Below are 27,089 nucleotides of genomic sequence, written 5' to 3' on the forward strand. Positions count from 1 at the left end.
CCTCTGCCACTCGGCTGTCAATCATGACGTTTTGCCCCATTTTTTAATAACATCAAATAACGAATTAAAACCAAACACACCAGGAAGGTCAATGTGCTTTGGCTTCACTTTTGGGGAGTAATCTTGTTTAATCCATCTTTATATACATTCTCTGGTGAGAAGGTCAATGCCACGTTCCAATATATTTTGGAAATCGGAATGACGTCACACCTGAATAACTTTAGCTGTGACGTCATTTAAAAACTCCAAACTGACGTCACAATTGACCCGGCATTTTGGCCACGCCTTGAGGCAACAATGCTCTCACTGATGATGTAATAAAATGCTGTGAGAACATGTATAAATAATTTGGATGAATACATCGATCACATCAGTGGGATTTAAAAACAAGATGTCACAGTGATTTGGCGGAAAAGGGGGGGGATGAGACAAACCGTATCTGGCAACCCTCCATCGTCATCATCCGTGGCTAAATGCTAAGCTAGCTGCAGTCAGTCCGCCGTCCTGTCCGTGTTCGTGAGGTCACCGAGATAATTCACGTCACTTTGTTTGTGCGTCGGGTTCCTGCCCGGTGTTGTGTTGTTATTTACCAGGAAACATGTCTGCGGTGTTGTTGTTTTGTGGACTTTACTCACATTAGCGGAGTCTTGAGGAGCAGCAGCGGCAGCAGAGGTGAGGGGCGTCCGGCTGCTATACCCCAGACACTGCCCCCCTGACAGCGGGCTAGCTAGCTAGCTAGTTAGCAGGTTGAGAGGCGGTTCTCAGTGAATAAACCCACTGGGACTTGTTAGCTTCATTAGCTAAATGGTTTCCGCTGTTGTCCCCGGTTGTTGAGTCAGTAGCCAGGGAGCTAGCTAGCTGCGACTCGGCCGTGAAACCGAGAAGACCTTCGGCCACTGGAGCTAAACAACCCGCTGTGGTTCGTGTGTGTCACCGGTGGGAGCTTGTTAAACTGGAGCTGGCCTCGTCACATCTCCCATCTTCTACACGTATGTACAACTACATGTGATTCTCCCACTCGTGTGTGTGTGTGATGCGGTTTATAACGGCCTCTCGCTCAGAGCTGCACCAGCTAACTAACTTCTCCTGCACCTGTGCTAGCTAGCTGCAGCTAACGAGTGCATTCTCCCGTTCAGCTGGTTTAAAGATGGGAGGTTTTTTTTTGCATTTCATCCACAGTGACGCTCATGTTGTGTTTGTGTGTGAACCGAGCAGCAGCCTCCCGGTGCCTGACAACCCAGAGGAGGAGAGAGGATGTCTGAGGGAGACAGCAAGCAGGGCCCGGACACTGCACAGGAGGGGAAGCCGGAGACGGTGGGGGCAGGAGCCGCCGCGGGTCAAGTGGTGTCATCGGTGTCTCCCCCCGTGTCCATGGTGACGCAGCCTCCGGCCACCGCGGCCACGGAGGACGAGGAGGAGGAGAGCGAGGATGAGTCGGAGATTTTGGAGGAGAGCCCGTGTGGACGCTGGCAGAAACGCAGAGAAGAGGTAGGAGGATAAAACACAACATGGACAAAAGTATTGGGACACACCTCAACTCCAAGTAGAATGGGATGTTCTAAAAGCCTTTTGTCCATATAGTGTATGTCTGAGCAACAGTCAGCTTGACTTTAATGAAGATGTCACTGATGCATTGTTGTTGTTTTCCTCCCTGAAGGTGAATCAGCGTAACGTCCCTGGCATCGATAATGCTTACTTGGCCATGGACACGGAGGAAGGAGTTGAGGTGGTGTGGAATGAGGTCATGTTCTCCGAGAGGAAGAATTTCAAACTACAAGAGGTGGGTGCAGAGTTGAGCTGATGCAGAAATGTGTTACTATATATTTGATCATTATGTCAGGATGATGTCAGCATGAGGCAGGTTTCTAAACACTGTGTTTTACATTGTTAATCACACATTAAGTTGTTTTCACTGGTGTGACCTTACTAACAATGTGGACGTCTGCCCGTTTTCATTTCCCCTTTGGCTTTAAGCTCCTTGGGCAAGTGGTCGGACTTGTTGCTGCCAGCAGCGTAGCAAAGTACACACGGTACCCAAATAGCTGTGGAAACAACTTTCAGAAATGTGAAGGGGGAAATCTAAGCAGAATTGTGTTTTTTAAGACTTTTTGGGCATTTAAGGCATTTAACTCGATGGTTTTTCTTCATAGAAGTCCATAGACTAATGATTAGGACGCACACCACATAACCACAATGCTCAGGGGTTGACTCCCAGCCAGGGGAGCTTTACATCAAACCACTCTGTCCTAAATGTCACTTAACAGTGAAAAGCCAAAGAAAGAGCATGTAAGTCGGTGCAACTACTTGTTATGTTCTCAGGCAAAGTGTTTAACCCTGTATTGAGCTGGTCACTGATCATTATCACATATAGTCAAGTAGTAGAATAATCTAAACTTTTCCACTTAAAATGTGTAGTGTATGTGTGGCTCAGGAGCTAGAGCGGGTCTCCCACTAATCAAAGGTTCGAGGTAGTTCGATTCCTGTCGCATCCAGGCTTCATGCCAAAGACACTGCTCCAAACTGCTGACAGCTTAACTTGCAGCATGTGAATAGGATGCATGACAGATAAAGTGCTAGATATAGAAGTGTTGAGTATGTGTGAATGTCAACTAAACTGTAAAGCTACTGGTCATCAAGACTGCTGCTGCTGCTGCAAAAAAAGTACAGAATTGTTTTAAGTAACATTCAAGGGTTCACTCAGTTGCAATCCTGCAGGAAGATATTCTCAGTTTTGTTGACCTTAACTGACAAACGTGACAATACAAAGTAAGACACAGCAGTCACTATCAAAGAGCCACCGTTGGAAATGTATTCATGTGTCAATTCCTCTTTTTCTTTTACAGGAAAAGGTTAAAGCGGTATTTGACAATTTAATTCAGCTCGAGCACTTGAACATCGTGAAGTTCCACAAGTATTGGGCGGATGTTAAAGAGAACAGAGCCAGGGTAAGAAATCCTCTGAAAAATCTCACTTTCATCCAATCTGATCAAGAAGAATACAAAGAACTTTTGTGCTCATACATTTCCACTGCTTTGTTTTTGTGTGCAGGTGATTTTCATCACAGAATACATGTCCTCAGGAAGTCTCAAACAGTTTTTAAAGAAGACAAAGAAAAACCACAAGACCATGAATGAAAAGGTTTGAAATCTCGAGTCACTAACAGCTGATTGAAAAATCCGTTTTGCCTGGTTTCTATTTTCTACATGAAACTTAATCTGTTTCTTCTCCGACAGGCCTGGAAGCGCTGGTGCACACAGATACTGTCGGCTCTCAGGTAAGCCTGCGAGACGGGTTCCCTTCTATGAAGTAATCCACAGTGGCAAGATTTGATGTAATGCAACTGGAGATAATCAGCTCTGTTACTAAGCAACATCCAGTTTCAGAAATCAATTCTGGATAATGTGAACGAGGCCAACATTTCAAAAGCCACCAACCGCCACAGTTTCGGTGGCACTTTAATTAACCATATTACCCTCTGTCTCCAGCTACCTGCACTTATGTGAACCCCCCATCATTCATGGCAACCTGACCTGTGACACCATCTTCATTCAGCACAATGGCCTCATCAAGATCGGCTCAGGTAAATGGCCAATCACTGAAGCCAGTGATTAACGCCCATCATCGGTCATTCCTTTTCTTGTTGTCTATGCTTCTGTGGCCTTTTATTACCAGAGTCAGCCTGAAATCTAGTATTGGTGTTGTTAAGTCTTTTTTTCCCCACTATTTCAGTTGCTCCAGACACCATCAACAATCATGTGAAAACCTGTCGGGAAGAGCAGAAGAGCCTTCACTTCTTTGCTCCAGAGTATGGAGGTAAAAAACCCTCCAGTGTGTTATGTGTCTCAGATACAGCTCCGGTGTGTGGGGGTGTTTCTGTTATATTGATCAGCTTTTATTTCTCTCTACTTCCAGCTGTTGCCAATGTTACCACAGCCGTGGATATCTATTCCTTTGGAATGTGCGCCTTAGAGGTGAGAGGAAATCTTCTCTTAGCTGTTATTTGTTCTTTTTATTACATCTGGCACAGTAGTGGTTGCTGTTGAGTTCAGTTTTGTGTTGGTATTTCTGAATCATTTCTAATCTACACCTTTCTTCACTAACGTCAGATGGCTGTGTTGGAAATCCAGAGTAATGGAGATTCGTCTTATGTGTCCCAAGAAGCCATAAACAGTGCCATTCAGTTCTTAGAGGACCCACTGCAGCGGGTGAGCAGAGCAAAGGATTTCAAGCTTCTATGGCTGTTTGGGTGAGAGATTGACAAACTGAAGTTTGTTTTCTTGTGCTCATTCAGGAATTCATCCAGAAATGTCTGGAGGTGGATCCCAATAAACGGCCCACAGCTAAGGAGCTGTTGTTTCACCAGGCCTTGTTTGAGGTGCCCTTACTCAAGCTTCTGGCTGCGCACTGCATCGTCAGCCACCAGCGTGAGTAGAGAAGTACACACTCACATCTATAGAATGTTTTATTGGTATGGATACTGGTATTTGGTATTAAATAGAGATGTTGTTAAAATCCAAGGTACATTAGCAGTTACTTGTGATAAGTCCCCCCTCACAGCATTGACTGAACCTTTTAGTGTTTGTTAGTTAGTTCCAATCTTAAGTGAACAGTTCAAGAAGCTTAGAGCAAAGTGTCAGACAGGACATGCAGGTCCAAATGTAATATGTTGCATTGAGTGTGTTTGTAAATAAAATGTGTGAATGTTCTTCTAATTGAAGTGTCTGTATATCCGTAGATATGATTCCAGAAAATGCTTTAGAGGAGATGACAAAGAACATGGATCCTAACCTGGTGATAGTTGAAGTCAAGGACGGAGTTCAGATGAAGTGAGTCATCAGCTGTTGAAGGATGGAAACAAATCTGAAAGAAAGGAATATTTTTTTTTCAGGTCTTCACTTTAACATATGGTCTTCTGTTTCAGACTCTCTCAGTTTCCTGCCCTGGAGCTCGACAAGTTTCTTGAAGACGTACGGTAAGAAAACAGATTTGCTTTTGATTTACCTGTGATTTGAAGATTCTGACTTAAATACACAGACCTGCTCTCAAAATTAGGTGGAGACAGTAAAATTAGACTTGCTTAGTTTATACTGAAGCAACTTCTTTATCACAGATGAAAGTACATGGAAATGTGACTCGTCTTATCGTTCATGCTCAGTATAGCCTTCAATGTGCAGGTTACAAAAAGGAAGTCTTTCAAAATGTCCCTCGTTGAAACTGCTGGTCTCTCTCTTTGGTGCATCAGGAATGGGATCTATCCTTTGACTGCGTTCGGGGTCCCGTGTCCACAGCAGCCTCAGCAGGAGACGGTGAAGTCCCCCATAGTTCCCCCGTCAGTCAAATCCCCGACTCCTGAACCTGCAGAGCTCGAGACCAGGAAGGTAAGAACTGACGTGTGGGAGTGAGATTAAATTACAACACAACAGAAAATCATAAACATCATAAATTGATTGTGTTTTATCATTCACCTTTTATAACACTTTATATATAAGACTTATTTGAAATGTATTTTGTCTAAATCCTGGCGATAAAAGATAAAGTTGACAATAGACAGAAGAAAAGAGCAGATGACAAATGGAAAGAAGCAGTGGAATTAAAACTACATCAACACTGAAGAACTGTTCTCAACCGATAGTTTCTTCATTAAAACTCTGAACATAACATGTAGAATAAATCACAGAGAATATTCCTACCACTAAGTGCACTGCTTCAATTTTAACTTTTGTCTTTTGAACATTTTACTGAAAGCTTTTTCTCAGTCCAGATTCTGTTTGCTCACATGACAGGTTCTTCAGATGCAATGTAACATTGAGCCGGTGGATGAAGGAGCCAAGCATCATGTAAGTCATGATTCTGCCTCTGATTAATAATCTCTCACCTTTTTAAGTTTGCTTTATGTTTCTAAATGACTTCCTTTGTTCTCTTCTCAGTTGACCCTGCTGTTGAAACTCGAGGATAAATTGAACAGGCACTTGAGCTGTGATTTGTTACCAAGTGAGTATTCCTGGAACATCACACTAGAGTTAACAAGACTTGTCATGCACAGTTATTTGCAGTTTTCACATTGAACAAACAAGGACACGCTACTGTTTTGACAATTTGACAGTTTCATCAAAACCAAAGACTCCTGTTTACATTTAGTTTCAAGTTTCTCACTTTTGTGATCATGTATTTAACAAATTATTTAAAATATCAGTTTTCAGTCTTCCTTCTCTTTGTGTTTCTGTCCAGATGAGAACGTGCAGGAACTGGCTGTGGAGCTTGTTCAGCTGGGATTCATCAGTGAGGTAAGTTCCTCACTGTGACTCCTCTGGGAACTCAACACTCTTCTATTAGTACAACCACAACATCCTGGCTTCAGGGTTTAACAGATAAACATTTTTTTTTTTACCCCACCGTGTCTCCATTTCAGGGCGATCAGCCGCGACTTGCATCAGTTCTTGAAGAGGCCTTCTCCAGGTTCTACAGCCGGAACGGTTCCCTCAATCCAGTGACGGTGTCCTCGTAGCGGAGGACTCCCCAGGCCTTCTCTCAGCCCTCCTCGTCCTCTACAGCAGGACTAGCTCTTAGCTTCACCTCTGAGTTGCAGCAAAAGCTTTTTGCGAGGACAGATGGAGGAAGCCTTGGTCTGACTTGCAGATCCTGCAGCCTGTCCTTGTATCTTCTGGTGGGAAAAGTTGCCACTAAGTGGTTGATGGCTTTCCATCTTATTTTTTTCTCCCACCCAATACAGCCATCTGCTTCTCTTTTAAAAGAGAAAATCCTTGTTGCAACTTAAGGAAAATGCAAATGTTTTCACTTTTTTGCTCATTTCTCTCCGTAGAGTTAAGCAAAGTAAAACTAGACAACAGCAGTATTTTCCTTAAGTCAGTGTTAAAAATGTATTTTAAAATTTTTACGTCAAATTCTTTAATAGTTGTCTGTATAAAAAATCTTTTGTCCCGGCATACTGAAGTGTAAGTAGTATGGTGTTGTTAGGTTAAGTCTGATTGTCTGATCCTTTTTAAACTTTGTCCTGAGCAGCGACTGAAGCGACGTTCTACCTTGTATCGGTTTTTGAAGACTCTCGAATGCATCAAGCTCGAAACGCAACGTCAATTTAACTTATAAATTTCTGTAATTATGTCAGCGTCTCGCCTTCTCTCTGCCGTGACCACCTGCTGTTAGGCTCTGTAGATACTGTGAGTGTGGGACTCCCTGGCATGCTTGTAACCATCTTGTACACTGTATGCTGGACTCTGCTCTGTTTCTGCTACACATTTACCCTCTTTTTTCACCTCCTGAAATAAAAAATGACTCTATCAGCACTTAAGGCCTTTGTTTGGTGTCGTCTTGTTTTTGTTCGTGTCATGTTGTCGAGGGGAATGTTACTCAAACATGGAACCACACATTCAGCTTTATAGTGAAATGGCAAATTTGATTGTTAAGGGAAGTAAGAAGATGAGAGATTTATGTTTTCTGGTGTTTCCTGTATGTTTAACTGCTTTCTGCTGTTGATAGCAAACATTGATACCTGGTGTAAATGAGGCCTTAACATGGAGCAGGTTCTCGTGTACGCAGACGATACTGTGTTTTACATGTATGCTTCTAAAGTCAAATATGTTTAATGTTGGATTTTCAGTTAGAATTTGAGGGACAAATGAAATCTCAGTAACCTATTGACTATTTAGAAGAAGTTAATTAAAAGAAAAAATAGTTTCTATGATGTGAAATAAAAATAATTCTTTTTTTAATTATTAGAGTATCACCTCTTTCACCTTCATCTTAAAAAGTTTTGAAATGCAAGAATCTGAGGAAGAAACATTTCTCTTCAATTGAACCGACAAGTGATAAGCAAAGATTTCAGCTTTTAAAAATGTCACAGGAAAATTTGACTTTAAAAACTCTTAATATTAGATAACAAAATTCTTAATTAGTCCCACAACAGGGAAACGGTCCGTTTTTGCATTTAGACAAAAATTGTCCTGCATATTCTATAAATCCAAACTTAAAAAGTATGCTTTGGTGTATTTTTATCTTCAAGAGTGGAAACTGAAGTAACTGAGTTCATTCCAGTTAAATAATGTACACACACACACAAATGAGAGAAAATCCACTTGTTTAAATTATTTATACAAAAGCCCATCCTGGTGTATCAGAGGGAGGGATCTCCACCCTCAGAGCATCACCGACAATTATTTGTTCAAAATGTTAAGAAACTAGCCCTTGTACAAGTAGATCCATGTACATACTCAGAGTCACAATGTGTGCTCGAATAACAGCTGAATAAAACACGTTTCATGCTGACAAACACGTTGCCGTACAAAATTACAGCAGTTTTAATAAAAGTACAGCGAGACTAAAAATATTTTTCCATATAAAACGCCCTAGAAACGCACACTCTAAAGAAAAAGCTACCAAAATGGCGACATCCAGTTCATGAGTGTTTTTCAGCGGCGATTTTTCAATTCTGTACATTGTGAGTAAAAAAAACAAATGAAATTAAAATTAAAAAAAACTACAAAAACAGTACATAGCACTTCAATTCAAACACATTACTCTTTCACATTAAATCTGTGTTTTACTTCCCAGTTTGAAAGTAGCGTATATAGGCACAGTAATTAAATTCATGAACCACGTTTGGTCGACACCGTTCCTTCTTATATCACAACTCCGCTTTGACTCTAATCTCGGCCGATGGCGTCACTCTTGAACACATTCTCTCTCTCTCTCTTTTCTCCGTTTGCGAGACAGAAAGCTGCCGAACATCAATGCTTAGTTTTCAGCTGTCAGTGGAAACAAGCTGAGCTCCTGTTCCTCCTGCATCTCCTCAACGTGATCAGCTCAATCACAGACAATTTAACATGGCGTCATTGTTCAGGGGAAACGCTCAGATGTCGCTCTAGAAATTTCAAACAAAGACGGCGTAGAATAGAAATATGCCAACTCTGAGGGGTCGCTTAAAATAAACAACAGATTTTAAATTGTTAATTCAATGAACCGATGACTTTCGTCTGGATTTCAATCCAAATGATCAAAGTCCTCGGGCCCTGACAATAATTGTTGCATATTTGCTCTGTTAAAATTTAGAATATGTTGATGTTGGACAATAATAGTAGTTTATGCTTTCAAAGAATGTATGGAGAAGGTTTTAAATACAACTGAAGTCCATAAACAGAATTAGGTTCAGGACATAATTCAATGGTAATAGAGAACTATTATCATACTACTTTAAGTAAATGTTAAGTTCAAAGTTTTTAAAGCTAAGTGGACCAACATCTGTTGAAGCTTGAAATCCAAAACACTTCAGAATGTATATTTTTTTTATATAATAAGGCTTTTTCCACATGAGATATTTTCAAATATGAAAAAGCAGAGGTGTAAATGATACGAATAAAAATGGCTTATTTCTATTTAGCTGCTTCAGTGTAAGTTTCCTGGTTCACGGTCATTGTTCACTAGGAATATAAAAAGGCCAATTCAATAATATTGTCCTCAAAAACACCAAAAATCATTCGATTTAGATTTTATCAGCATCACTGCCGATCAAGATACATCTGTAATAACTATTAAAACAAAGATGATTGTATTTCTTTCAATCTTACAACCGTGTGTAAGAATAATACTTGTTTATTTTTACTTTTAATGTCAGGAACAGATTTGTCTTTTTAAAGCTGCAGTCGGTAACTTGTTAGTGCGTCTGTAACGTAAAGGAATTACCGTACTTACAAAATTTGAACTTAAATAATCGGAATTCGTAAGTAAAGAATGAATTCATACTTACGGATGTGAGATCATTTCAGATCCTAGAGGAGAGCGGCAGATCGACCGGGTCCAGTTTTATTTGGACTAAACATTTGCGGCCGCTTCATCTACTCTTTTGTCAGTTGTGTAAAAACCCAGCACCAGTTTCCCCACAAACCTTCAGTGTGTGAACTGGTCGAGATGTTTGTGCTTTTCTCTGTTTGCATCCCAGTTTGATGGTTGACACTGTCATGGCGGCGTCTTCACATAAAACTCGTGCCTACGGCAGCTCTGCATATCAGATATCTTCGTTTTCAGCTCGTGATGTGCGAGAGGAGACGTGAAATATACAGAATGAAGTAGCACCGTCAGTGCAGCTAAAGGCATTCGACATGTGGAGGCTCCTTCTGGTTCCACTCATGGCTGGAAGTAGACGACTGTGTGTTGTCATTTAGCTCTGTGATAAAAAATCCATTCAAACCCCTCCCCCGCCAGTTTTTTAGGATGGCGAGGAGGTCCGGGGATCTGGCGTTCCCTTCATTTCTTCAGACACTGGTACATCAGCGCTCGTGGGTTCAGCATGTAGCGCTCGGAGTTGAGCAGCTTGGTGAGATACTGTGGCACCTGAGGCCGAGGAGCCATGTAGGAGACACCGGGGCTGACGGCCATCACCTCCGCAATCTTCTGCTTCATCTCGCTTATCTCCCGATTCTGCTTCATCACTTTATCTGTAGAGCAGATAAACATATTTTTTATTCTACAAAATAGAAACTTATAACATTCCTATTGGTTTCTGCCACAACCTGCTCGACGACTGAAAATCAAAACGTGAAATCTATGATTGAGGACAGTAGAAATAGAAATCAGATATTCATATATTTGAAACTAGAGTGCATTCAGTTAAATATATAGAAATTTGCTTATTTCTCTTCAGATTCATATCGACAAAAATTATGTTTTCACGCCTAAATCTTGTCTCGCGATGACATTTGTACAAGAAATAAAATGTGCAAAATTTCCAGTGATTCAAACAACTGACCACTGAGGTGTGGACCTTTAAATGTAGAATATAACCAAGTGGGAATCCACCTTGATGGTTTGAGAGCTGCCATTTTGGAGCCTCTAGTTTGGCATTTTGTCCGGCGCCATCTTGGTTGTTTTAAAACCCAGAAATAACCATATTTGGAGGAGAGGGGGGGTGGAGCCTGACTGAGAGGACTCTGCACGCCCACCTACACCTGAGAGCTGCTAGCTGTCAATCACACAGTAACCACGCCCAGATGTATACAGTGTTTTATGGTCTATTTGACTCTACATGGGATCATAATTTATTTCTGCTGTATTGAAGAAGACTTTAAACTGTGATTGAGACCATAACCTCTGTATGAAAATAATAACGTCGAATAATGACGTTATACATCAAGATAGAAGTGCACTTCCGCATAGGCTTCAATTTCTGGACCTGGAGTCTTGATTTTTATAAACACGTCTGAGAGTATTACATGAAATATTTTTGTTTAAATACATTTTACCTTGTTTGGGAAAATGCTTGAATGGAAAAACACTTAAATTACTTCATAGTTCAGGAGTGGAGCCAAAATGCAAAGTGCTTTAATACCACTTGTGGGAGCTTTGAGACCCAGATTCCCATCCAGAACTCAACTATTGTTCTTTGTCCCCTGCTTCAGATTTAATTCTAATCTGATACCATTTTTAGATTTCCTCAGACACAGACACGTCCTCCCAGTTAGAAGACTTAAGGTTTTAAAACTTATGTTGCACACAGAGAGAAGACTGATATGATATATGAGTGTGAACCTTGAGCGATCTCCAGCTGTCTGCGGGCGTCTCCCAGTGCGGAGAACAGGTCCAGCTTGATGCGAGTCTCTGCGCTCAGGTTGTACTCCAGATGCTGAGCTTTCTCCTGCATGGCCGACAGCGTGGACAGCAGCATGTCCGTCTCCTTCTCCACACAGCGGTACTTTCCCAACGCCTGAGTCCAAGAACACACCCACAGTGAGGACAAGTGCAAAACATGAACACATGCATTTTGTTTGACTTCCTGCGGTGACCACCTGAGGGAGTCAGCACTTTGGTTTCCCAAGTGTTTTTAAAGCATGTTTATAATTTCAAGTCAGTTTTTCTTGAGTTCTTTTGGAAATGGAGTAAGTTTTGTTCACTTAAGGAACCAAAGCACCACAGAGAAACAATGATGAGCGAGCCAGTCACCAAACATGAAAGCTGCACGGTGATATTCTGACGGATGATTCCTTCTGCGTTAACATTAACTTTTAAAGTTTTATTTTGAAGGGGTTGACCTGCACTCACAAGCAGTGCAATGTTTGTATGAAAGACCTGGCGTCTGTTTCAGCATGCGTCATGTATGAGTGCGCCACTGAAAATCAAACCACACAATACAACAATGACCAAACCTGATGAAAATAACCATGTGATGACAAAGTGCAGTGATACGACTGAGTATTTGGACCAAATGAGAGAAATCAAATCTGAGATCTAGAGAATAAAGTCGGAATATGATATATATATACGATTTTGGATCCTTAATATTATTACTTTATTTACAACTTTATTCTGGCAATATTATAAAATATTTTCTCATTACAGTACAACTTTATCCTTGTAATATTTAGACTTTTTCTATTAAATTAGGACTTTAATCTTGTAATATTTTTTCTTTTTCTCATTAAAATACGACTTTATTCTTCCAATATTAAACGTTTTTCTTGAAACATTCAGACTTTTTCCTCAATGGCGACTATATTCTCATATTTCGACTCCATATTCTCCAAATCTCAGAATTATTTTTTTTCTTCAACGTGGCCCTGATACTCCATAGTACGATACGTTGACTGCAGGCCAAAATAAAATTTTAAAAAACACTCAAACTTCCCATCATCATCAAAACCACGGATGTTTCTAATAAACTGCACAAACACAAAGTATTAGAAACATAACAAAATAATCATGAACAACAACTAAAAAACGGCAAAACTACTACATGACCAAACTGAACACAACCAAGTACTGGACCACTGGAGACTCACAGACAAACTCACAAGTTCATTCTGAAATAGAGGGAAAAAAAATACCTCAACATCACTCTCTAGATCTACCACCCGATTCTCTTTCACTTGATACTCCAGCTGCAGTTGTTTGTACTCTGTCTCTAGATCTTTAACCCTTTTCCTTAACATTTGGGTTTCACAGTGCTCCTGCCTGGTGTAGGAGACGGAGAGAATAACAGTTTGGAAGCGGTGAGAGAGGGGATTCATTCGAAGTCAAGACCAGATCACACAGAAAGAAACATGGCATTTCATCAACATAATATCATTAATGAAAATATGCTTATTTGCTCTTTTTGGGCTGCGAGTTAGACGGGAAGATTGACTGTAAATAAAGATGGACGTCATGACAGCTCCCACAAGGGAAGCCAAGTCATCTTGATCACCCCCTGGTGGATGGCTGCAGTATAGGGTCATAAACCCCACCTCCTCCATGTTAGCAGATGGGACATGGGTCAGACTAAAAAGTCACAATACACGTTAAGAAAATTTTTTAGGTAACTATTATAACACTGATCGTTTTTATGGTAAGTTTGTTTTTAATAGGTTATCCGATGCTTTAAAAACGTGGCGAGATGTCATGATTGACAGATGACACTGACACGCGATAGGTCGGCGGTTGTGCAATGGGAGGAAGTGCAGACACGCAGACACAGCTAGCCTTGCTCTTTAAGGTTTCCCAGTCTGCCTTCCAACACCTTTAAAGCTCACTGTGACTCTGGATAAAACCAGGCTAACCGTTCCCCTCTGTTTCCAGTCATTATGCTAAGCTAAGCTACCCCAGTAACCCTGCAGTAACTAACAGTAACTAGTAACTGCAGCTAAACTAACCCAGCTAATGTCTAACCCTGAGCAAGAGAGCAAATAAGCATAGTTAGGATTTTTCTTCCAATTTCTCCCCATATACTAACAGCAGAGTTTAATTGTACTCAGCTGTAAACAAATGCAGATCCAGCTTCTGAGGCAGTGAACCTCGACACTGACGATGGGATTTACCTGTTTGTGAAGCTCCGTGCTGAGCTGGCGGCCTCCTCCAGTTTCTGAGCCTGAAGTTCAGCCAACTGCTTCTCAGCAAAGAGTCGGGCCTCCGTCTCCGCTCGGGTCTTCTTCTCCAGCATCACACCGCTCTGTTTGTCCCGCTGCTTGGTTTTAGTCAGACACAGAATCCTGCAGGAAAGAAAACACGTTAACTTCACTTATGATAAGGTCAGAAATGAGACCAGAGAATAAAGGAATAAGCAGGTTAAAGGGATACCAGGATTTGTTTAAAGAAAGGTGTTTAGAGAACTGTTGTAATTGGACTAAATTATGAAGTCAGTACATTTTTCAGTAGTTTTAAAGTTGTAAAGACCATTATTAGTTTTTTGATGAACCTTTGTAACATATAGAAACATATATCTTTAAAAATTAAGAAAATAAAAGCTTGCATTCTTTTTTGTGCTGAGAAAACACACAAAAAAAGTTGGTGACACAATTAATGTACAGTATTCAGAATAGTGTGATCAAAACTCTAATACATGTTCATCACAATGCAGCAAAACATTCAGATCAAAATATTCCAAAGTATATCATCAGATCTCAGTAAAATTATTATTTAATTAAAAAGAACTTTAAGCCACAATCAACCTGAATATGAAATGGCTGTAGGGGGTTTTAATTGGATAAGAAAAATCTCCATTTCTCAGCCCCTGTGTTAGTTTTGCTTGTGGTGTGTAAAGCCGCCCACAGACAGAGACCCTTCCCCTGAGTCTTCATCACTCACTTGCTCTGCAGCAGGATGTTGGACTGTCGGAGCAGAGACACCTCAGGTCTCAGGCTCCTCTCGCTGTTGGTTAAGTTGCACATGTGACTCCTCAGCTCCTGCTCGCTCTGCCTGCTCGCCTGCAGCTCCCCCCTCAGCTTCCTCAGCTCCTGCTCCAGCCTGAAATCCAGAGAGAGACACAGGAGCATTGATTTCACCACCACATGACTCATCTCACACCGAGCTGAGGTGGATCGTCCCTGACTTACTTGTTCGTCTGCTCAGCGTGGTGATTCTGAGTCGCTGTCTTGTCCGTCACGTCCCGGTTGGGGCTGACCGTTTTGGAGCTGGACCTCTGTTTCTTCTCGGTCCTCGCTGCAGGTGGAGACGGCGTGTTCGTGCTGCTTCGAGTTTTCGGCGAGGAGCTTTTGGCCGCCCGCGTGGCTTTGCTTCCCTGCTCCTCCTGAGGTAGATGTTCCGGGGTGGCAGAGGATTCTGGTCCTCCCGCACCACCGTGCAGCAGTTCTCTGGACTCACCGGCGGCACCGTGTTTGGACGACGATTGCCGCCGGTGCAACTCAGCTGACTTCACCTCCTGCACTCCCTTCTCCGTCGCTCTCTCCTCGCTGCGGATCTGGAGGCAGTCCACAGTGTGAGCCTCGTCCTGGGCCACGACAGCACCGTTCTGACACTGATACTGACTCGACTCGGGCTTTATCTTCCATTTCGAGTCTGCAAACACAGGAACAAGTAAAGGTTAATGCCATCACTGTATTGCATATGTAGTCACAGGCATTTACTTCTGTTCTTCAAAAGTTTTTCAATCAGTTTTTTGTTTTCTGTTTCACTACAGTAATCATGTTCTCTTAGCATTAAAGACCTGACCTGATCTAAGCTGAATTCTGCACCAGGGATATAAAAATGTAAAACAGAGACCAGCAGAGAAAGTTCATCTTCATCATTTGGGTGTTTTAGAAATTTAGCTGCAGACAAAGATTCCTCGACGGTGAAGCTGTAGCTGAGCGGGATGGACTCACCTGTGCTCCTTCCTCTGACTCACCTCCCGTTTATAAGAACAACAAAGTGCATAAAAATGATAAAAGCAGCAGCAAACTGTCCACTTACATTCAATTAAGCTGCACCAAATTACGCACTCATAGATATCGGTTCCCTGAAGGTGCCTAGTTTTTTTTCCCATCAAGATCCATGAATGATTCTCTGGGAATTGTTACATAATATCAAACACATCTATGTCAGAGCAAGACCGGAGAAAAACCATAACCTCCTTGATAAAGGTAATTATTGATCCAGACACCCAGTTTCTGCTCATTTGTAATAAACACTGCAGAACAGAGATGTTACTTTGAGCGTTGATCACACGAGAAAAACCAGCGCCACCTACAGAAACCTCTGATCTCTCACCGCTGGAATCTTGTTTGACAAACAACCTCCAGGAGGTGTAGCACAAAAACACAAAACTTTATATAGAAGCTAAGCTGGGGACGAACAGAGCAACAATGAGTGTGTAGTTGTGAGGGTTGGTAGTTGAACTCACTGCTGCTGCCGTCGGCGCTTGTCTTGGGGAAAACCTGCAGGCCTGGGGGGAGCGAGTGCTGCAGGAGGTGCATGTGGAAGTCGTTCTCGCTCTGAACAGCTCTCTGTATGCGCAGCTTGAAGATGTTGGTGAAGTAGCAGGTGGCATCAAACCCCAGATATACCACAGGATATCCAATACTGCACGTGCACACAGAGGGGAGACACTTAGTATACGTGTGCTTGGTTGTAAAGATATAAACATCTTGGCTGACAGATTTGTATTATTAATGCCTACTCTATTAATAAATGCATGCATATTTAAATCTTTTAAATCCTACTCGGCTGGCGTTTGGCTTGTGGCATAAAAGTGAATTTGCTCCCGTAATCTGTGGCACACAAACACGGAGGCTGGTTCTTGACAGCACACGTGGGGATTCAGAGAAGTTTAATACTAATGCTGCTTTTTTTATTAATGACAGCTCAGTTCATTTCACGCAAGATTCCTCAATCTGGAGACTTAATTTCGCTTCTGCTGGCGGAGGAGTAATCAAAACAGGCAAACGTACCAGTGTGCAGCGAAAAGATGAGACAGGTTGGCGTGAGAGGTTTTAAGGTCTTTGAGTCGGAGCGAAGCCTCTGTGTACACGAGTATAATCCACAGGGACACCGTGGATATGCAGATGCCCTTCTCTGAAAAGAAATAAAATAATAATCAGACGTGAAGGGATGGGAAAAAAACTCATAAAACTGATTTATTCAAATAAAAAAAACTGCATGTTCATGACAAAACAACATGTTCTGTCACAAAACAAAAGAATCCACTGACTCACCTGTGTGCCATATGTAATTGAACAACACGTAGGTGCTGGCCACAAAGAACAGCCAGTGCAAAGGAACAAAAATCAAACAAAAGATGTCAAGAGTGAAGGCAGCGCAGACGAAAACAACACAGATAACCTGCAAACACAGAAAAACACCCAATTTGAGTCAAATGCACTGGATTCATTCTGTGGAATTAACATCATCCTCATCACTGCACACAGTCTGGAATGACACTGCAGGGGGGGGGGGGGGGGATGCGTGAGGGGGCGGGGGGCGTCTCACCAGGCCGTGGCAGTGGAACGTGGTGTATACGCTCCCGAAGAACAGCCAGCATGGCCACAGGTACTCCAGTCTGAATTCAAGGATGAAATCGGCCAGCAGCACCACAGTCCACATCACCATAAACTTCAGGAAGGTGTACGCACTGGAGGAGCAATACAAAAATCACATGAAAATGGCTTTTAAATGTCAAACATCAACACGTCGGTGACACTAACGAGCAGTCCAGCCCCTGATTCTAGTAAATATAGATGTGGAAATACGCCTCTTTGGCCGAGACATTAAACACACACACACACACACACACACACACACGCGTGAGCTAATAAAACGCTTGGGATCGGATACGAGACGTGAAGCCTGTAATTGAGCAGCTGCATCTTAAAAGTGCAGAACATCCTCTCAAGCAGAGGCGCACGGAGAACAATGAGCGCTCCCGCATTCATTTTCTCAGGCGACCACGAGCCAAACAGGAGCTGTGGTTTCCTCCTTTGTTCTGCCCGTCCATAGGCTGCTATCACATCACCCCCTTCTTTGTTTGGTAACCATGGCAATATTTCATCTGGAGGAGAGAGGGAGCTCCACAGCATCCCATTACACGTCCACATCATCAAATCTGCCTTTTAATAACACACGTAGAGGAGGGTGTGTGGTTAAACATCTCCTTGTGGGTTTTTTCACCACAACATGGAAGTTATTTCTCAATTATCTTGTATCCGATGGAATTATCTGACCTGGAAGAATCATGTGGGCAAGAGAAAGCAACACAGCAGCTTAAATCCCGCTTACATTTTCAAATTGGCTTTATAATGTCACTAAAAGAGATTATCTTAATTCACATCATTGCTATTGTGAATAAAATAGCCTCATCAAAAAGGAAATACTTCATCTTTTAATAGTGAAAGCAAAGATAAATTCTTAACATGAGCACAGATTGGACGTTTAGTGTCACTAAAGGAGTGTATTGTAATTTATCCCGCTAGTAATTTCAATATATATATGAAAAGGTGCAAGTTATTCCACATCGGAAAGGATCAGTTCATCTTAATCATAAAGGGAGAACCACAGCATCTCAAATCTTCCTTTATAGTATTACTAAATGAGTGTATTTTAATTTATCTCTGTGGTATCCTGACTAGTAATGTAAAATAAAAAGTAATTCCACAAAGAAAATGTACTATTTCCTATTAAAGACAACATGAGGCAGGAGAAGAGCATCGTAAATTCCCGGATCCATGGATTATGTTTTTTAATTTAAAATGTAAAATAATCACAATAGCTCCCCAAACGTGCAAAGTAAAAAATTGTGCAACAACGCAAGTTTTTTAAAGTCAAATATCTTGAACATATTTTCTTACAAATTTAAGTAAAATATAAAAAATAAATAAAACATTGCTTATTTTTCAGAAAAGTTCATTCCAAATAAAAATAGCTTTGATTAGTTATAATTCTCATTATTATTATGATTTGCTTTCCATCTTTCTTATGTGAAACAATGCCTCATAAAACAAGTGGTTTCTTCCTCCTGCATCTTTCTTTTAAATCTAAAACAGCTGTTTATATTTTGGCCTTGTCTAAAAACACAAGTATTAATATACATCTGGTACACATGCAGATATTTGTACACACAGCAGCAGACTGTAGGGAACAACAGGCCACGTTCCCTTCCACAGCTGCTGATCCGTGTGAGAGAGTGTGTGTGTGTGTGTGTGTAAACAAAGCAGGATGAAGTCACCACATGATGAAGAGAAGCTGGTGGATTTAACAACGCCTCGCAGACACAGACAGACAGGGGGTGATGAGGCAGACAGGTGACAGCGATGACATCTCACACAAAGACCACAGCGGCCGCACATCTACCTCTCAGACAGACGCTCCGTGATCTTCAGCTTCTTCATCTTCCGCAGCCTGCTCGCGTCCACAAAGCGTTTCTTCATATTATTATTATTATTATTATTATTATTATTATTATGGCTGCTTCCTCTTCCTCCCGCCTCTTCCTCTTCCTCTGCTGCTCCGCGCTGTGTCTCGCCGACAACAAAAGACAGATCAGAGCGAGAGACTACATCCAAATACCAGAGAGAGAGAGAGAGAGAGAGAGAGAGAGAGAGAGAGAGAGAGATGCGTCTTTGTGGGAGAGGATGTTCAGTTCAACCTGTGATGATGATGAAGATGAGGATGAAGAAGATGATGATGATGATGATGTCTGGGAACAAATAGAGGCGACCAGCGGCTCGGCGCATGCGCAGTAGAGGGTGCACCTACCAGTGCTGGACGCAGGAGGGGAGCAGATCAACACACTGAACACACTCACTATAATAATAAAAACAATATTATAATAATAATGATAATTATACAAACTGCTTTACATACCCATTGTAAAAATATATATGTTGACATGTAATGAATTTAAAAATAAAAGTACATTAATATTAGAGGTACAGTCGTCTGTGGTAGAAAATGTTTTCAGACACCCGAATTAATCTATGATTGAATCAATGTTTATTTATCTATTTATTTATCTTTGTGTCACGCCCACCCGACCCTCATGTGTTTCAATGGTAAAGCTGCAGTCATCACACATAGTGACTTATTATTTTACTTCATTACTAAAGTATGAATGTATGAATGTCAGATTTTGGACGGATCGTGAGAAAGTCGTTGAAAAGCCACATTTTGGTTGTTTTGGGTCAATATTTTGTCAGTTTGTGTTTGTTGAAGGTCTTTTTATGTTCATTTATGTTTAATCAGTGTGTTTTTGTGTTAGTTTTATGACTTATGTGGTTGTTTTATGTATCTTTGTGTTATTTTTGCTTTTCTTTATTCCACTTGGTCCTTTTTTTGTACTTTACTCATCTTGCATTTCTTTAATATTAACAAATACAATATGTGTTGCATGTCTTTGTAGTAGTTTTAAATCTTAAACAAACAATTTTAACAGTCACAGTAATCGACCCTTGCAAGGCATGTCGTGATATTAAATCTCACTTCATATATATATGAAATGTAAACCTGTCTAAATTTTCACATATATTGTACAATTCAACCAGTAAACAACTTTTTTATGTTTTCTTGAACTTGAATATGTCAACTTGTGTCGAGTATTTCATGAAGCAGCAGAAAACCTTCACTTACATTGAGACTTGACATTGTGGCTCCTCTGAATGACGATGGCTCGATACCACAGGTTTTACAGTCCGTCATACATTACTGTATATGTGATGTTTATGTATTTGATTGTTTTATATTAAACTCTATATGCTCAGTGTATCACCTGATTGATAAACAAAACAAACAAACCTGCTCTTTATCAAAACGACTTCCGCCATCTGTCAAGGACGCAGCGCTCCGCGTGTTAGCTTAACTTTTTAATGTTATTTATACTTGATATTATCGAGGTTTACCTTAGATACCGCGTTCTTTCTTGATAAGACACACCCACTGGCCATAACCTTGCTCCCACGGGGAGAATATGGCATGCTTAATGCACCCTTATCACAGATGTACAGTGTAAACACAACGGCGGCCTTCCACCGATTTCTCACCGCTGCCACGTTGACTACACGCTATCTTCATATGCCCTTGAGCCTGCATTTGGATCTCACACATCTCCGCCGTCCTGAGTATATATATCACACCTGTGGCCCTCGGAGGTAGACAGTCTCGGACTGAACAGCGAGTATGAACGCCTTCAACTTCCTGTGCGCCTTGGGCCTCTTGGCTGCTCTGCAGGTGACCTGGGCAGAGGATGTGGAGACTTTGGCAGTAAGTGAAAAATAATCAGGCAGTTTGATTGTGGAGCAAACAGAAGAGTAACATTCTTGTTTTGTCATTTTACAAATATACTGTACGTTTTCTCTTTTCTCTCTCATCTCTGAAACCCCACCTGCAGGAGGGTGAGTGTAACTGTTACTCCTGCATCCGTCCTTCAGTAAGATTCAGCTTCATCATTCAGAATCATATTTGGTTTGTTCCTGAATGTTCTCTCTGTCTTTTTTTCCTATGCAGGCACAGTCCTGGTGTCCTCCTCAGACCAGAGTGACATCGTGAACAAGCATAATGCCCTGAGGAGAAGTGTTCAGCCCACTGCCAGCAACATGCTGAAAATGGTAAAAAGAAAACGTGCATTAATATGATATTATGATTTCAAAAGCAGAGTATTATTGATGCAACGTATTATTGCTTGATCTAATATTCTACATGCCCCCCCCCCCCCCCCCTGCTGTGAGGAATAAACAGAATTTACACACAAGCCCTCACACGTATGCAGATTAAATGGCGTCTGATGTATTGTGGTGGTCTACATGTGCTGATCTAACGGCCGCTCTCCCCTCGGCTCCCCGCAGAGCTGGAGCAGCCAGGCTGCAGCCAACGCTCAGAAATGGGCCAACGGCTGCTCCATGAATCACAGCCCTCCCAGCTCCAGGAAGATCAGCAGTAAGTTCTGTCTGTTTTAAACTACCTGACAGGAAAACACTGTCGCTGCATGTGCACAGAGATGGGAAGAAAACATGTTATTTACTGAAATCAGTATTTTTTTCTTTCTGGTTTGGAGAAAATGTCAGAAACCTCATTGCAAACTGCAACTTTAATAATAAACATTAATACTAGAGCCCGACCTATATGGATAATTTGGGTCTGATACTGATATTAGGGAGTAAAAACATTTCCGATAGATATATTCTACAAAACTAAAATCCATTGCTAAATGTCTTTATCAAACCTATATGACAAAGAAATGTAATTGAGGCTGAATATTCAACAGTTGAGTCATACACTTTATTATAAATAAATAAAAACAAATGCAAACAAACATACAGAACTTGAAAATAAACATCTTTTCTGTGTAGTTTATTCTTTAAAATAAAAGTTATATGGCTTGATCTTAATTAAATCCTCTGAACATGATCCTTGGTAGGTAGATTTAATGGTTGAGACATATTGTGTTGGATTAATTTAGATTTAGAGGTGTAGTTAATAAAGTGTCCTTTATTATATGATCACGGATCGAACACAGAATTTTGTGTTTAAGACGACTAAACGTGTAACTCTGTGACTGCAGCTAGTGGCTGTGGAGAGAACCTGTACATGTCCAGCTACCAGAGCACGTGGAGCGACGCCATCCAGTCCTGGTACGACGAGGTGAAGGACTGGCGCTACGGAGTGGGAGCACTCAACGGAGGAATGATCGGACATTACACACAGGTGCAGTCATATACAGTTTGTATAGATATATACACACAATCTGTAAGTGTTTCTCCTTTGTGACCTTGTGTATTTTGTGTCTCTGCTCAGGTTGTGTGGTACAGGTCCAACCAGGTCGGCTGTGCTGTGGCCTACTGCCCCAACTCTGCATACAAGTACTTCTATGTGTGCCAGTACTGCCCACCGTAAGTACATAATACTTCACAAGATATCTGTACGTCTAAAAACATCTATTTTCTTTTTCTAATAAAAGTGCCATGTTTTTTTAGCCTTGGTAAAATTGAAAACATCATTAAAGGCAAATAATAAAGTGGATGCAGCAGCAGAGCGGTAATACATGAAGTAATGAGGAGAACATTTGCAGTTTGGATCCAATTTCCTTCACCACTTTGCTCGCTTGTCATTCGGCAGTGATTTAAAAGTGCTCTGCCTCCTCCGAGCACGTCCGTGACATATTTGGGCTGATATCCACTGAGTCTTTACGCTGTGATGTTGAATATTTGATGGTCTGCCCTACATTACAGGGGAAACTACCAGTACGCTCGCCCCTACAAATCAGGACCCTCCTGCGGTGACTGCCCCAACGCCTGCGACAACAAACTGTGCAGTAAGTGGCGAGCGCGGAGGATATGATCCCCTCATGGAGAGGTCGTGCCTGTCAAGCACACACGTTGATTAGTTCATCAACGAACCTGAGAGGCTGAGCTGGAGAGAAATGAGCTCATTACTATCACGCACAAAATGTTAAAGATGACAAAGTAAAGATGGTGGTTTTTGATAAAGAGAGAAACACATTAACTACAAACTAATACAATAAATATCTTTACTATCATCCGTAGAATGACAAAATCAATAATTTTAATTAAATGTATTAATAGAGCACATTTCAATAGGCGCTTTAAGAATAAGGAAAACACAGAATATCATAAACACAATCTAAATAGCTCAAAAGGAAAAGATAAGTCATTCAAAATACTAACATGCTTTAAGTTGAGGAGTCAAACCTCATTGTGTGGAGTCGGCAAAGTTTCTGAAAGCACAGAGACAAAGAAAAGACTTAAAGATCAATATCTTTTAAATATTCGGGATCATAGCATCTGGGATCTTCATCAGCAGCTGGAAGCTTGTTAGCCTAACTTTCTTTTTGAGATAGAGGAATCATGGAGCTACTCAGTATCAACCACCTCCTGCTTCCTCCCTCGTCTTTTTTTTATTTTTTTTTTTTATATTCCAAGTAATTAGCAAGTAAGCTGAGTAGTTTCTGGACGCGCACACTGAGATTTAAGATCATTTCTGCCTCTAAAATATCTCTGAATCCACAATTCAAAGCTCTCGAGTAGATTTTTTTACTCATGCATATGTGTATGTTTCAGCTATTGGTGGGTTTTACTGTATAATAGAATCAAGTAGTTCCATAAAAGATATCTTATAGTGTGGGTAGGAGAGTGCTTTTTGGCCACATGCGGAGGACAACAAGAGTGAAGCATGGGAGGTAAAGCGAGTCGTCTGTGAACCACAGGGTCAGAGGTTCGATCCCCGACTAACCTTCTCTTTTCCCCTTGTCCTCCAGCCAACCCCTGTCCCTACGCTGATCAGTACAGTAACTGCCCGGACCTGAAGCAGCAGTGGGGCTGCAGCAACAAGGACGTGGCCTCTTGGTGCGCCGCCTCCTGCAAGTGCACCTCGCAAATCATTTAAATGACACATGTCCCCCCCCCCCCCCCCCCCCCCCGTGGGCTTCGACTCATCAGTCAATAAAGATATGCATCTTCAACGCTTGTGTTTTTTGTGTCCTCAACTTAATCACCCCCCCAAAAAAAGGGCTTCCCGTTGATTTCACACTGGAAGCGCTTTGACCTGTTCGGCAAACAGCGGAGATTAAGGAGGATATTTAATTTGGCACAACACCTCTCTGGACAAACAATAGCGTGCACCGCGGGGGAAGGAGGGGCTGCACGAGAGGTGCAAACGCACAAAAGAGGAAGGAGAACACAGGTTCCGGCAGAGGTGGAGAGGGAAAGTTGGATTCTACAAAGATTTCCCAAAGCTGAGCCAAGAAACAGTTGGAGACCACACCTGCTGGCAGAGGCTAATAATACAGACGTCAAACCAGTCTGGCTTTGTGGAATAAATCCAATAATCAAAACAGACTGAATCCTTAAATATCCTGTGATACTTTTGCATTGTGCAGCAACATATATATACAATCATTAATACAGCTGAAGTTAGTTGTAGAGGCAGCGGGGGACGTGATGTTCTCTAATCTGAGCTGCCAGGATTCCACAGGAAGCTGGAAAAGGTAACTTCCTGTTAGATAAGATTTTTTTTAATTAAAACACACTATGTACAATTGAATCATTATAATTGTGATAATCATAATCATGCAGGTTGTTGCTTAGGAACAACAACATAAGGCTTTTGATGATAGTTGTTGAAGTTGTCGTTCTTCCCTCCATCACGTTAACTTGCAGCTTTAGAGCAGAAGCGACGCTCCGTCATGAGGCTGAGAGCGTGCGCCTCTCCTCAGGGGTCAACCACACACGTCCTGGCTGCACAGCGGGCTCCTGGTTCAAATAGGGCCGTGTTTGTGTGCGTTAGACTCTCGCCGGCCACATTTGAGAAGCACAGATGGATCTGCAGGCTCGGCTGGTTGGAATTCAACCAGGTTTTTTCCTCTCTCTCTCTCTCACGAGCCAGTCGCTGGTTTCCACTCTGCGCTGACAGCAGAGGTTGTTTTCATTTTGGCTCATAAAAAAACATTAGCAGGCAATAGTTAACCTATTGCCACTTTGTCACACGCACGGCTATTGTGTTGGAATTAGCTCCCTTTCCATGTGATAACAAATGTCTCTCGACAAACACGTGGGCCGCGTTTCTGTAATCTTGTCCGAGTGCCAGTGGCAGCCTCTCGGCGGCGTGTAGGAGTCATTCAGACGTAATGGGCGTCTTGTTTCTGCTCCGTCACCGAAATCCCAGGGGGGCCAGACGAGAGCACCACCTGCAGTGAGCTGACAGGGGAGCTGGAAGGAGGGTTATTCCCCCAGCAGAGGGGGAGATAAGGGGATACATTTATTTTTTCTCTCTGCCGGCGGATCCAGCGATAGCAGAGGTCCTCTGGCTTGGCCAAGCTCGATAAGCCCCGGCCATGCCATCCTGTGGGGCTTATCAACTCCAGCAGCGAGCATCAACAGTCGAAGATGTTTATGACTTTGGCGTCAGTTTGTCTTCCTCGACAGCAGATTGTGTAATATGGGGGAAATAAGGACCATTGACATGTTGTGCACGGTTAAAGCTCTTGAGGATTTTATAGAAATTAACAACAGTGAATCTTGAAGTGGTGAAATTTGAAGTTTTTGCTAGAGAAGATTGTCTCGCTTCATCTAAATGCTCATAAAATCTGATAGGAAACGTTAAGAGCTTATTACAGCTCCTGCAGGCGGCTCTCCGCTTGTGTTGTGACAGAGAAAATAATCAAATGCGGTGGAGACATTTACCTCATTAGTTCTTTTAAATGAAATCACATTGAGAGAGGAGAGCGAGGAAAGTGTGAGAAGATAAAAAGAGAAACAGGGAGGGGAGGAGGAGAGGAAGAGGGAGGGAAAGACGCTGGCAGAATCACATTAAGACATTTTCATAGCAAAGGAAAGAAATGCAGGAGGACACAGAGATCAGATACATCCGTCTGTCCAGACTGAAGACAGTTCATTTAATCTGAGTCGTTATCTCCCCCCCATCCCATCCCTCTGGATTAGAAACAGGAAGCTGAAAGAAAAAAGAAAACCACTTACTTCATTTACAACTGAGAGAAAAAGATCTTCGGGTTCAGTTCAGCAAACTGCTCTTGATTCACTGTGTTCAATTTTAAAACCCTGATGAAAAATGTGTAAAAGTCACAGTTGTGTTTGTTGTAAATTGCCTTGAACACCAGATATGAGGGTTTTAAAAATGAGGAGTTGTTTCAGTGTCACTAATGATTGTTCAAACCATCAAGTGCGGTTCCAACGTCTGGGGACGCCAGGTCCGCGGTCCAATGGCAAAACAGCACATTCCCCACAGATTACATGTGTTGCTTGAGCTCCGACCTCACCAACAGTCCCCTTATATTCTGTGTATAAGGGGTAACGGTTGATTTCCTACTGATGCTACATTATCTCAGCTGCACACATGTGGTAGTTACAGGTTTCGAGCCCTTTTTGTTACCGTACAGTGGCTGACAAAAACCTAACCCCTCATGAAACCACGTTTAAATCCACTAGATCCAGATTTTTATTTGGATCTGCACCAAATTGCACACACTGATAAATATCAGTAATTTATCTAGGCCTGCTCCAAAATGTAATGGGTAGTGCCAAACCAGCAAACATAACCTCCTTGGTGGAAGTTAAAAAAACGTGAGAGGTTCAGATTAGACCTGTTTGCCCCTCAGGGCCTTTAAGTGGTCTGACGACGCAGACCCTGGATCAGTCCTACAGGCCTCATGCAGCCGCTCCACACTGCACTGAAGTGTCACCTGTGCAGAGTGATCTCCTGCCCAGAAACAGCCGTGGAGGCCTCTAATGAAAGAAGAGCATTGTAGCAGTGCCGCAGCTTCCTTCCTCTCGCTGAGTGCTTTTAGATGCAGCACGAACAAAACCTGCTAACAGGCTCCTCTGAGCAGCTCTCGAGCTTTCATCCTCTGAACCCAGGGCCCCTGAAAACAGATG

The 27,089-nt window shown here is 42.0% G+C and overlaps 3 protein-coding genes across 6 annotated transcripts in view; 2 read left to right on the plus strand and 1 right to left on the minus strand.

The window, feature by feature from the left end:
- The window catches only part of si:dkey-12h9.6 (macoilin), a 28,859-nt gene extending 9,592 nt beyond the window's left edge, over positions 1 to 19,267 (minus strand). The window contains exons 1-12 of one of the 3 annotated variants that reach the window (XR_004613214.1): positions 19,042 to 19,267; positions 17,185 to 17,326; positions 16,911 to 17,037; positions 16,647 to 16,770; positions 16,100 to 16,278; positions 14,814 to 15,276; positions 14,566 to 14,724; positions 13,800 to 13,970; positions 12,831 to 12,957; positions 11,539 to 11,743; positions 9,193 to 10,448; positions 1,082 to 1,086 (exon numbers count right to left, since the gene is read on the minus strand). Coding sequence is in view for 2 of the 3 variants with exons in the window: in XM_034579256.1 (XP_034435147.1) it covers positions 10,258 to 10,448; positions 11,539 to 11,743; positions 12,831 to 12,957; positions 13,800 to 13,970; positions 14,566 to 14,724; positions 14,814 to 15,276; positions 16,100 to 16,278; positions 16,647 to 16,770; positions 16,911 to 17,037; positions 17,185 to 17,326; positions 19,042 to 19,118 (1,965 nt within the window). In the remaining variant the exon portion in view is untranslated. Of the gene's footprint in view, positions 1 to 1,081; positions 1,087 to 9,123; positions 10,449 to 11,538; positions 11,744 to 12,830; positions 12,958 to 13,799; positions 13,971 to 14,565; positions 14,725 to 14,813; positions 15,277 to 16,099; positions 16,279 to 16,646; positions 16,771 to 16,910; positions 17,038 to 17,184; positions 17,327 to 19,041 lie in introns of those variants that run through there. The other 2 variants (XM_034579257.1, XM_034579256.1) reach the window with 2 other exon arrangements.
- Positions 300 to 7,298, plus strand: nrbp1 (nuclear receptor binding protein 1). 2 transcript variants are annotated; one of them, XM_034579258.1, is made up of 18 exons: positions 300 to 989; positions 1,216 to 1,488; positions 1,658 to 1,780; positions 2,844 to 2,945; positions 3,049 to 3,138; positions 3,234 to 3,274; positions 3,486 to 3,580; positions 3,730 to 3,813; positions 3,913 to 3,971; positions 4,107 to 4,205; positions 4,292 to 4,424; positions 4,736 to 4,826; positions 4,922 to 4,972; positions 5,243 to 5,378; positions 5,784 to 5,837; positions 5,928 to 5,991; positions 6,229 to 6,284; positions 6,410 to 7,298. In XM_034579258.1, the coding sequence occupies exons 2-18, from the start codon at positions 1,255 to 1,257 to the stop codon at positions 6,503 to 6,505; spliced, it is 1,608 nt and encodes a 535-aa protein (XP_034435149.1). In that variant the 5' UTR covers positions 300 to 989; positions 1,216 to 1,254; the 3' UTR covers positions 6,506 to 7,298. The 2 variants fall into 2 exon arrangements, with proteins under 2 accessions (XP_034435149.1, XP_034435151.1); XM_034579260.1 differs by having other exon boundaries at positions 466 to 989; positions 1,180 to 1,488.
- Positions 19,268 to 20,836: 1,569 nt separating the features above from the next.
- On the plus strand, positions 20,837 to 24,155 carry LOC117757994 (cysteine-rich venom protein-like). The gene is made up of 8 exons (XM_034579261.1): positions 20,837 to 20,946; positions 21,074 to 21,077; positions 21,190 to 21,290; positions 21,528 to 21,618; positions 22,244 to 22,386; positions 22,477 to 22,571; positions 22,911 to 22,993; positions 23,957 to 24,155. The coding sequence occupies exons 1-8, from the start codon at positions 20,863 to 20,865 to the stop codon at positions 24,082 to 24,084; spliced, it is 729 nt and encodes a 242-aa protein (XP_034435152.1). The 5' UTR covers positions 20,837 to 20,862; the 3' UTR covers positions 24,085 to 24,155.
- The last annotated feature ends 2,934 nt before the right edge of the window (positions 24,156 to 27,089 follow it).

The sequence above is a fragment of the Hippoglossus hippoglossus genome, chromosome 24 (genome assembly GCF_009819705.1).
Source record: "Hippoglossus hippoglossus isolate fHipHip1 chromosome 24, fHipHip1.pri, whole genome shotgun sequence".
Lineage (NCBI taxonomy): Eukaryota > Metazoa > Chordata > Actinopteri > Pleuronectiformes > Pleuronectidae > Hippoglossus > Hippoglossus hippoglossus.

Coding starts and splice junctions, on each gene's coding strand:
- LOC117757994 (XM_034579261.1), top strand. CDS start 20,863: ATGAACGCCTTCAACTTCCTGTGCGCCTTGGGCCTCTTGGCTGCTCTG. Junction 22,572..22,910: donor GTGTGCCAGTACTGCCCACC/GTAAGTACATAA, acceptor CCTACATTACAG/GGGAAACTACCAGTACGCTC. Junction 22,994..23,956: donor CTGCGACAACAAACTGTGCA/GTAAGTGGCGAG, acceptor CTTGTCCTCCAG/CCAACCCCTGTCCCTACGCT.
- nrbp1 (XM_034579258.1), top strand. CDS start 1,255: ATGTCTGAGGGAGACAGCAAGCAGGGCCCGGACACTGCACAGGAGGGG. Junction 1,489..1,657: donor GGCAGAAACGCAGAGAAGAG/GTAGGAGGATAA, acceptor TCCTCCCTGAAG/GTGAATCAGCGTAACGTCCC. Junction 1,781..2,843: donor AGAATTTCAAACTACAAGAG/GTGGGTGCAGAG, acceptor TTTCTTTTACAG/GAAAAGGTTAAAGCGGTATT.